This window comes from Macaca mulatta, chromosome Y, assembly GCF_049350105.2.
Source record: "Macaca mulatta isolate MMU2019108-1 chromosome Y, T2T-MMU8v2.0, whole genome shotgun sequence".
Lineage (NCBI taxonomy): Eukaryota > Metazoa > Chordata > Mammalia > Primates > Cercopithecidae > Macaca > Macaca mulatta.
In genome coordinates, this window is record NC_133427.1 from 6,728,040 (window position 1) to 6,740,070 (window position 12,031).

Sequence of the window (12,031 nt, forward strand, 5' to 3'; positions counted from 1 at the left end):
TATATTCCTATATATAGTTAACATATATAGAGAAAAAGAACTATTCTCATAGGTATAATATATACATTATATAAAATTTGCATTTGTATATCGACATACACATAAATAACAGTATATTTGTGTGTGTAGCATATACAAATACTAATATATATATGCATATGCAATATACATTATATATACACAAATACAAACAGAACTACAAATATGTATATACAATATACAAGTACAAATATATGTACATATACATATATATTTGTATTTCCTTTGCGATATAGCTAGAGAGAGAGAGCAAAGGAAAATATATGATATTTGTATTATATTGTTATATGGCATGCATATATAAACACACACATGCATCTCACAGGAAAGCTCATTTATTGGCCTAAATATAGTATAAAATATAAAATATACAAAAAACATACATTCAACAGAGTCTGCCAATATTCTACTGAGCGGATTCTCTGCAAACCCTGATAGAAAAGAACCAAAAGCATCCTAAATAGCTACAAATATTGTGGCATCTTTTCATTTTCTCTTGTCTAATAATATAACTATGGAAATCAATGGGGTATCATTCTGTTCTACCTGTGTGTGCCACTGTCATCCACCCTGAGTTTCTGTAAAGTGAATGAAAGAAAAGAACACGATGTGCATGTCGCCCAGGGAGGGCAAATCTTCCCATGCGGAATAAGGCTCTTAGACTGCAGTGACCCTGACATGCATGAGCGGTGCACAGTAATTGTGAGATCAGATGACAGGGTTTTTTGTTTGTTTGTTTGTTTGTTTTTGGTAAACGTATAGCATGTTAGCATGTTTTTGAAGTGGAAAATGTATCATCTGGATACCAACTTTCTAAAATCAGACTCTGTAGATTTGGTCTGAGATAGGCTACCAGGAGAAGAACAGAGGAGGGACCAATATTTGATGGAGATACTTGTCTATCATTGAAAGGTTCTTTCCTGTGTGAAGAAATGACTGAAATAAAATTCATATTTTTTTCTAAGTAACCCTTGTTTATTAGTTTTACTTGGGCTGCTGTTACCAGAGTGCCAAAATCTGTATGGCTGTGCCAGGCACAGTGACTTATGCCTGTAATCCCAGCACTTTGGGAGGCCAAGGCCGGATGATCACCTAAGAAGGCCAAGAGTTTAAGATCACCCTGGGCAACATAGTGAGAGTCTGTCTCTACAAAACAAATGAAAAATATTAGGAGGGCATGGTAGAATATGCCAAGAGGTGAGAAGTCTCAGCTTCTTAGAAGGATGAGGTGGGAGAATCACTAGAGCACAGGAGGCCAAGGCTGCAGTGAGCCATGTTTGTACCACTGCCCTCAAACCTGGGTGACATAGCGAAACCTGTGTCTTTAAAACAAGCAAAAAAAAGCATGAAAACCTGTGTGTCATATGACAATAGAATTTATCATTTTACAGTTCATAAGACCAGAAGTCAGCAACGAAGTTGCTCCCAGGCCCAAGTTCTCTCCAAAAGTTTCAGGGGAGTAGTCCTTGCTGCTTCCTAGCTGCTGGTATTTGGCTGCAATCTTTGGCATTCCTGGGTTGCAGGTGCACAACTACACTCTGTGTCTTTGTCATCTTATCGCATCCCTGTGTTTCTCTGTCTCCACATGGCTGTTTTTATATAAGGACATCTGCTAAGGTGCATTAGAAGCTTACTTACTCCAGTGTGACCTCCTCTTAACTTAAATAATCACATCTGCCATTACCCTGTTTCCAAATATGCTCACATACTGAGGTATGAGGGTTAGGAATTCAGCATATCTTAATTTAGGAGAAGACAGTATTCAATTTCTAATAACCTGTGAAGACAGGGCCACACCTTAACACTAAGATAGGTGGTGTCTACCCTTGTAGAGAATTCCTTTGTCTTGAAGCCTGAAGACTTGCAAGAGTGTGTCCAAAGAGGGCTATACTCATTCAGTCTTCACTGTATTGGCATCCAAACATACTACTGAGTTCATATGGAACACTGTGTTTACTTACTTCCATTAAAACCCTATGCTTTTTCTTTTCCTCCTTATAGGATTTGAAAATAAACTTTATAGATTATCTTAAGTGGAAGACTAGAGTTAGTCTTCATATATTTTATAGAACCATTAAAACAATAGTGAAATCTAAATAATGCTGTTAAATTCTCATTAACTCCTCCTGACTCCATAGGCTATGAGATTGAGGCTGGCTCTCTTATTACTTAAAAAAAAAAAAAAGAAAGAAAAAAGAAAAAACGGTAGGAAAATAAAGGTAGTTAATTAGTTTTGTGAGGTAATTATTATCACTACTGGCACCAAATGGACGCTTTCACCAAGATACTATGAAAGTCTGAGACAGCCGTGAGAATACCAGTGATCTCTCTGTTATTGAGTACTTTTTAATGCCATAAATCTGTTTCTTAAAGTTACTTGGCTTAGAGCCTGTGATTTCCACCCTGCATTTAGGGAATACATTCACATTGCCATTCATGGTCTGTGTTGAGGGTGCTTCTAGGTTTCGTGGAGGCCCTGACATCACTGGAGGAGATGAGGAAGGAAAAACCACTAGAACTTGGAGAGACACTCTGATGCTACTGAAATCAAAAGCTGCAGGTAGAGAGTTCACTGAGGCAATGAGCTCCTGAATGTCAGTCTGTCTGAAGCCTCTATTTTTGTTTCTTCATCCATAGGAAACATCCCTGAAATAACAGACTGTATTAATACAGTGAGTTATTTTGTTTCATTGGAAAGGTATTAGAATGACTCAAATGATTTGTCAAGGAAGTTGCTCAGAATTTACATGTCATGTGAAATGCAAGGTGGATTCAAATATAAATAGTTTAAGCGATCACACTTCTTTGGCAGCCCCATAAGAGAAGGAAATGAGGAATTTCACTGTTGCCAGTTATTTGTTTATTGTAAATTGGGTGGTGGCCTGATCACTCCAGGGCAGAGAAAGATTCCCTGGTCATCAGATGCAGAGAACAAACCAACCTGTTGCCTGTAAGGAGAAAACATGGGACTCATCTTATCTGTTGTCATGGTGTGAGCTACCACAGAAAAGGAGGGAATATTTCTGCATTCCTTCACTGTTCCCTTCCAGCACTGGAGGTGATAGGAGGAAACAAGAAGAGCTCACAGCATGTCTGTCACTACACAGTGCTCTGGGGAGAGGATCACATTGTGAGAGAACGTTTCACCACTCTCAGTGGTCATCATGTCATGTGTTTTAAACCTGCAGGCACAGCATAGTCTGCTGATGGCAAATGTTTGCGGAGATGAAGTGGATGGTGTCTGGATGCTTCTTTACAGACATCTCAAAACAGATGGTTGTGACCCTTAGTATAAGTTTTAAAGTACATATACCTGGTATGCATAAACCTTTGAAATTTGGATGATCACAGAAAAATGATGTTAGAATGTGTATGTCAGAATAAAAAAGGAAGGTCGGATGAAGGCACTGAGGGAAGCAGATGAAGGAAAGAAGGGAGGGAGGGAAAGAAGAGATAGAGGGAGGAAGAGAGGGAAAGAAGGAAGGAAGAAGAAAGGGAGGAAATCAAAGGAGTAAAGGAAGGGAGGAAGGAAGGAAACAAAGAAGGAAGGGGGAGAAGAGGAAGGAAAGATGAAGGAAGGAAGGTGAAAGAAGGAGGAAAAGAAGAAAAGAAGGGAGAAAAGGAAAGAAAGCATGAGACAAAAGAGAGAAGAGAGGAAGGGAGGAGGAAGAAAGAAGAGAGGAAAGAAGTAAAGAGAGATTTGGGAGAGAGGGAAGGAAGAAATGGATGGAGACAAAAAGAAGGAAGGGAAAGAGGAAGGAGGAGAGGAAGAAAAAGGAATGGAGGAAGAGAGGAAGAAAGGATTGAGGGAAGAAAGGATTGAGGGAAGGGAAAGGAGGAAAACAGGGAAAGGGAGTGTGAGAGAGAAATGAGGAAAAGGAGGAGGGGAGAAAGGAAAGAAGCAGAGAGGGAGGGATAATTGGATCCTTGCTTACAAATCATGTCACCTGTATATTTTCATGTTAGCATTAGATAAATGCAACCTCCACCTCTGGGTTCAAGCAATTCTCCTGCCTCAGACTCCCAAGTAGCTGGGATTACAGGCTCCCACCACTGTACCCAGTCCCCAGAGAAACATCACAAATGATATCACTCACATCCAGAACGAAGAGATCATGTCTCTGCAGATGAAGCAGCTGGAACACGATCACGAGTGTGAGTCACTACAGGCACACGACACACTGAGGCTCACCTGCCCACCAGACTACACCCTCACGCTGCACCGGTCGTCAGATGATATCCCACTTATGATGTCAAACACCAACGCCATGATTCCAAATATACTGACGGGGATGCAACCTTTGCACATACACTATACTCTAGTATAGTATAGTATAGTATAGTATAGTATAGTATAGTATAGTATAGTATAGTATAGTATAGTATAGTATAGTATAATATAAAGTGGCTAATTTTATTTTTAGTAGAAACAGGGTTTCACCATGTTGGCCAGGTCTCAAACTTCAGACCTTGTGATCTGCCCACCTCAAACTCTCCAAGTGGTGGGATTACAGGTGAGAACCACTGCGACTGGCCAAATCTTGGTCTGTTTATAAGATATGACAAAGAGCAGTGCTTTAAAGTTATCAAACAATGCATTATAATATGTAATAGAAGAATTTATGTGCTTTTGGAAGTCAGAAATGAGCAGATAATTTTGTAATGGCAAATCAGATCAACATATATTTTCATTTTTTTATGTTGTTCCACTGAGTCTGAGGCTTGTACGTGAGATTGATTTCTATCTTGTTTGCATCAGACACCATCACTGCTGTTGAATGTTCTCTATTCTATCAATAATTTATATTTAACTATTGCTAAATCTGGGGCAGGGGGTGGAGGGAGGAAGTCCCAATGAAGTATTAGGCAGGGATTGATTGCAGAGAGTTGCAGCATAATTCTTGTTGTAAAGGAGACCTTTACTACCAAAAAGGGATTTTAAGCTGAATTAATGAACATCCTCACCTGGTGTGGCAAAAGAGTTGCTGAATGCATAGTAAACTAGTTTCGTAACAGATTGTTAACCACTAACAATGTTTTGGCTATAAGGAAAACCTGTACTACTTAAAGGAACCGCTGACAGGATTCACAGATATTTTTAGAGAGATCATAGTACTATACCTATCTCTAGCTAAAGAAATGAACAAGGTATTAGAATTTCACTTGAGTCTCCGCTGCCAAGATTACATATCAAATAAAACAGGACAGGTGGAAATGGCTGTCTTAGGTGCTAATGGATATGGAGGAAGACATGTATTGAGTCTTTTACTACAGAGACCAACTTATGTTTCTATGCTCAGTCATTACAATCTTTAATTTTACTCACAGTGATTTAGACATTTCTCATGCTGAATAAAGACTAAAAAATAAAACACTGATATCATACACCTAGACCTCACTGTTTGCAGGGTTTTGTAACATAAATGGCATGGGCTGTCATAATATTACTTCACAAATTTATCTGGGTTTAAGAATTCTGGCTATGTTCAGTTCCCATGCATGAGTGAGAACATGCGGTGTTTGGTTTTCTGTTCTTGTGATAGTTTGCTGAGAATGATGGTTTCCAGCTGCATCCATGTCCCTACAAAGGACACAAACTCATCATTTTTTATGGCTGCATACTATTCCATGGTGTATATGTGCCACATTTTCCTAATCTAGGCTGTCACTGATGGACATTTGGGTTGATTCCAAGTCTTTGCTATTGTGAATAGTGCCGCAATAAACATACGAGTGCATGTGTCTTTATAGCAGCATGATTTATAATCCTTTGGGTATATAGCCAATAATGGGATGGCTGGGTCATATGGTACTTCTAGTTCTAGATCCTTGAGGAATTGCCATACTGTTTTCCATAATGGTTGAACTAGTTTACAATCCCACCAACACTGTAAAAGTGTTCCTATTTTTCCACATCCTCTCCAGCACCTGTTGTTTCCTGACTTTTTAATGATCGCCATTCTAACTGGTGTGAGATGGTATCTCATTGTGGTTTTGATTTGCATTTCTCTGATGGCCAGGGATGATGAGCATTTTTTCATGTGTCTGTTGGCTGTATGCATGTCTTCTTTTGAGAAATGTCTGTTCATATCCTTTGCCCACTTTTTGATGGGGTTGTTTATTTTTTTCTTGTAAATTTGAGTTCTTTGTAGGTTGTGGATATTAGCCCTTTGTCAGATGAGTAGACTGCAAAAATTTTCTCCCATTCTGTAGGTTGCCTGTTCACTCTGATGGTAGTTTCTGTTGCTGTGCAGAAGCTCTTCAGTTTAATTATATCCCATTTGTCAATTTTGACTTTTGTTGCCGTTGCTTTTGGTGTTTTAGACATGAAGTCCTTGCCTATGCCTAAGTCCTGAATGGTATTACCTAGGTTTTCTTCTAGGGTTTTTATGGTATTAGGTCTAACATTTAAGTTGTATAGTACTAATCCATCTTGAATTAATTTTCGTATAAGGAGTAAGGAAAGGATCCAGTTTCAGCTTTCTACTTATGGCTTGTCAATTTTCCCAGCACCATATTTTAAATAGGGAATCCTTTCCCACTTGGACTCCGGAAGGGGAACATCACACACCGGGGCCTATCATGGGGAGGGGGGAGGGGGAAGGGATTGCATTAGCAGTTATACCTGATGTAAATGACGAGTTGATGGGTGCTGACGAGTTGATGGGTGCAGCACACCAACATGGCACAAGTATACATATGTAACAAACCTGCACGTTATGCACATATACCCTGGAACTTAAAAGTATAATTAAAAAAATAATAAAAAAAAATAAAGAATTCTGGCTATGTATCTCTGAGATCTTTAATACATAGATTGTATCAGGCAGCAGCTCACTTATCCGGATTTCCCAAATCCTTTCCTTTATTCTTCAAGAATAAAATAAGTGTGTTTTCTTTCTTTCTTTCTTTTTTTTTTTTCTTTGAGACTGAGTCTCGCTCTGTCGCCCAGGCTGGAGTGCGGTGGCCGGATCTCAGCTCACTGCAAGCTCCGCCTCCTGGGTTCACGCCATTCTCCTGCCTCAGCCTCCCGAGTAGCTGGGACTACAGGCGCCCGCCACCTCACCCGGCTAGTTTTCTGTATTTTTAGTAGAGACGGGGTTTCACCGTGGTCTCGATCTCCTGACCTTGTGATCCGTCCGCCTCGGCCTCCCAAAGTGCTGGGATTACAGGAAAAATAAACGTGTTTTCTTTACCTTTCAAATATACCCTGGATTCCTTCAAATTGCCCAGTAGTGAACATGATCAGAGTACTCCATCTCCTAGATGCTCACTGCCTAATAGATAAGATAGCCACACATCTAATAGACCCAATTTAGTAAAATTGGATCCATGAAAAAAAGGAGGAATCTTCACTTCCATTTGTTTCTTTAGAACACTAAAAATCAGTAACAAATATTAGCAGGATTTTTTTCCTAAAATATTTATTCATTTATTTTTATTTCAACTCATTAAATAAGTAAAAACTTCATAATTTTTTCAGAAGGCTTAAAGAAGCAAAAGAAACATGAGATACTATAATGAATTCAGTATTTTTCAAAGGCATATCAAAATATATGCATACTAAATAAAAAGCAGTAGACTTTCCAAATATATTGTTTATGAATAAATATGAGATCTCATGGTATTAGAACCTATGTGATTTTACATGTATTTGTTCTCACCATCTTAGTAACGTGAAAGCACAGCAGTTAGTGTGCATTCAACTAATAGGTAGAGGTCGACTTTATTTTTCTTCTCTATTACGTAATACATCTTATATCTATATCTATAGATAGATATACAGGTATACATATATACATGTAATATGCACACATACACACTGCATATGGTTAGAATGTAGTATAAACTGTGATATATAGTATACTTATCTATAGTTTGTGATATACAGTATACTTTTATATACTCTATAATGTATGTAATATAGAATTATAGTATATACTCTGATATACAGTATATCACTCCATCATTCCCTAGTTCCACCTCCCTTGCAATACTGTAAGTGTTCTAATTTTTATATTGGAAAAGAAGGGATAATATTTGCTGAATTATCACCATATGTCTGACATTTTGTCATTTTCTTTCAACCTTCATCACTAATCTCTAAGCCTAATATTCTTATTCAATATATAGGTGGCTAAGTTAAGGCCAATATTGACTGGAAAATTTGCCCAAGATTTCACAGCTGTTAATGAGCTAGAGCTCCAGAAATTTAAATACAGGGATATTATTTCTTTTACCACAACCACAGACTCAGATTGAGGGCAGAAAATCTTCCTTTAGCACATGTGACATCTCTGAGTCAAGTACATTGGTTGAATCCTGCACAATGTCTGGTGATGACTAGATACATACTCTTCCTTGTTCCTGCAGCCTTCTGCCATACAGGGCAATATGCAATGGCTATAGGTAGCTTCACAAAAGTCCCCCTAAGGAGGAGTTACCTGGAAGATGGACCTTAGCTTACAGCTGGAGCCATTGATCAGGATGTTGCAACTCCCTGCCTGCCTTGGTCTGCACATCACATCTCAATGCTCAGTATTAACTACTAGATGACATTTTACCATGCATAATTTCAATTTTTTTGTAATAATTAAACCTTAAGATGTAATTGGTTTTATAGCTTACTTTATCAACCATAAGAAAAGGAAGAAATGAGAATTTGCTATATTTGTTTTTGAAGGGGAAGTGTTATCTTAAAAGAGTTGGTTGCAAAGATGTTTAAAGGCTCTATGTTTTATGAATTATCTCCAAACTTTTCTGATTCTCTTTCTACCTTTGCCCGCTTGTGCAAATAATAATAAGATAATTATTCAGTGTATAGCTTCTAAGCACAACTTAGCATCTGTAACTGCCTTCAGCTTGTTTCTGGGTATCTTATTTATCCTAAACATGTTTACCTCACCATAACTATATGTACCATTTTAACAAACTTCTTACAGCAAATATGGTGTGCTTTCATCTTTTCTGGACTCAGTCTTCAAAAAGTGTCCATGTGCATAGGTATTTTACTTTCAAAAAGAGAGCTAACAAATGATGCATGTGTTGATTTATAAACAGCTTGTAATTATAATGCCTATTTTATTTTGAGTGTTTATTATTATTATTATTTTTTATTATTATACTTTAAGTTCTAGGGTACATGTGCATAACGTGCAGGTTTGTTACATATGTATACTTGTGCCATGTTGCTGTGCTGCACCCATCAACTCGTCAGCACCCATCAACTCAAAACTGCAACATCTGTTCATTTACTTCAAATGCAATTATTGAGCAACAACGAGAATGGCCACTTGTTGAAAAATTCTTAATCGGAATTTCTCAGCCTCAGTATTGTTAACATTTGGGTCCAGATAACTTCCTTGCTGTGCACCAGAGGGTGTTTAGTGGCATCACTGACCTCCACCCTTCATAGAAACTACCATCTGTCTAAGAAAACCAAAAATGTCTCCAGACCTTGCCAAATATCCCTTTGGAGCAAATCCCTCCTGGATGAGTTTTCCAATTCAAAAAGAGTGAAACTTGAAATACTGAAAATGTTCCTAGGGACACTTAGTTTTCCTTTTTTCCCTTTATTTTTGAAGATCATTTGATGCCTTAAAAATAGTAGACATGTTATAAAAATGCCATAATACTGCTATCAGGGTTTATATTTAGAAGAAAAATAACCAATTTTTAAAGGAAAAGACAACATGGTAGACATGTCTAGGATTAAAGCAGAATGTACCTTTGCTGCTTGGGTATTTGTGCTCATTGAAAAATATATATGAAGAGCAGATTGTAACTTCCTGATTTATTGGTTTAAGATAATTTCATGTCACATGTGGAAGAGTATGACCTTACTTTTTTTCTCCCTTCTATCCCCAGTGATCCAAATCAACCAGTTCCTCAGGATACCAAGTTCATTCACACAAAACCCAACCGCTTTGAAGAAGTGGCCTGGTCCAAGTATAATCCCAAAGACCAGCTCTACCTGCATATAGGCTTGAAACCCAGAGTGAGAGATCACTACCGGGCAACGAAAGTGGCTTTCTGGTTGGAACTCGTTCCTCATTTGCACAACTTGAACGAGATATTCCAGTATGTTTCAACAACCACAAAGGTTCCTCCTCCAGACATGACATCATTTCCCTATGGTACCCGCCGATCTCCTGCCAAGATATGGCCAACGACCAAACGCCCAGCAATCACTCCTGCCAACAATCCCAAACACTCTAAGGACCCTCACAAAACGGGGCCCGAGGACACAACTGTCCTCATTGAAACCAAACGGGATTATTCCACTGAATTAAGTGTCACCATTGCCGTCGGGGCATCGCTCCTCTTCCTCAACATTTTAGCCTTTGCGGCTCTGTACTACAAAAAGGACAAGAGGCGCCATGAGACTCACAGGCGCCCGAGTCCCCAGAGAAACACCACAAATGATATCGCTCACATCCAGAACGAAGAGATCATGTCTTTGCAGATGAAGCAGCTGGAGCACGATCACGAGTGTGAGTCGCTGCAGGCACACGACACGCTGAGGCTCACCTGCCCACCAGACTACACCCTCACGCTGCGCCGGTCGCCGGATGATATCCCACTTATGACGCCAAACACCATCACCATGATTCCAAACACACTGACGGGGATGCAGCCTTTGCACACTTTTAACACCTTCAGTGGAGGACAAAACAGTACAAATTTACCCCACGGACATTCCACCACTAGAGTATAGCTTGGCCGTATTTCCCCTCCTATCCCTCTGCACCACCTGCTCAGCAACATAGAAGAGACAAAGAGAATCTCCAAACCAGGAATGTTTTTTTGCCACTGAGTTTAGACAAAAATGCAAAAGGGCAGTAATCCCATCCCAGCAGACACTTCTCATTGGCATTTTCCAGTATTGTGAGATCAATTTCTGACCATATGAAATGTGAATAGTATCTGTTTCTGTTACAATACTGCTTTAAGATCTCTACCATGCCAACAAATATTTTGTGTGACTAGGACATCACCATTTCAAGGACCTATGTGTTTCCAACATCATGGTAGCAGCTCTCACTTCCAAAACTCAGCCAGGGACAGTTAATATTTTTTAATTACAATGGAAATTTAAACATTTCTATCTGGGCTACAAAATGAATGGTTCTTTTTCAGTGTAGAAAGAATCTTTGGGCTTTTACTCAGCACGTAGAGCTGTAATCCAGAGACAAGGAAATGTAGAATTTTATTATCAAAATAAAAGAATTGACTGCACAGCAAAATCCATAGGGTTCTGTGGAAGGAGGTGTTTTGCCAGCCTGAACTATATTTAAGAAACTTTGTAAAAAATAAAGATGTATATAGCTGTTGAGTTCAAACAAAAACGGCAGACAAACAAAAAAGAGAAAGGTTTTTATTTGTGTTTTCAGTTTGAAAGAACTTTTAGCAAGGTTATGCTTTTACACACATATTAGTTATACCACCTCTCTTCCTCCACAACAAAAGAGACTTTTCTTTTTAATTACATGTAAACAAAGGCATGAGATTTTCTGACATGAGATTTTCATTTGTAGGAATATGTGAGGTCAAACAGAAGACTCAGAAGTTTTGTATGGTCCATTTCTGCCTGTCAGGTTGCACAGATGCATATAGAGCATTCTTAGGAGACCATTGTTTTGGAGAAATTTGATTTGTATTTGCTAGTTTTCATGAAATTGCAGCACAGACATAGGTCCTAAAAGTGGAATGTATTTAAAAGTTGTTGAGTTACACACACATACACACACACACACACACACAGAGAGAGAGAGAGAGAGAATGAGCAGAGAAAAAAAAAATACAAATACTGTTTTGTAGCTCTTGCCCTTTGAATACATTTGGGAAGAGTTACTTCCTATTTCAGGACCCTGCCAAAAAAGAAGAAAGCTTGCCTTTGGTGGGACTATGCCCCTTGGAGTAAATACTCCTCTATGTTCCCTAGCAGCTGCTGGAGGATTTGGCTGATGAAGTACCTGCTCAGCTTAGCTAA

General features: G+C 38.7%; 1 protein-coding gene across 1 annotated transcript in view; it reads left to right on the forward strand.

Moving 5' to 3' along the window:
- The window catches only part of NLGN4Y (neuroligin 4, Y-linked), a 321,596-nt gene extending 310,702 nt beyond the window's left edge, over positions 1 to 10,894 (forward strand). The window contains 1 exon segment of the mRNA NM_001145058.1: positions 9,907 to 10,894. Coding sequence (NP_001138530.1) covers positions 9,907 to 10,756 — 850 coding nt within the window. The 3' untranslated portion in view covers positions 10,757 to 10,894.
- The last annotated feature ends 1,137 nt before the right edge of the window (positions 10,895 to 12,031 follow it).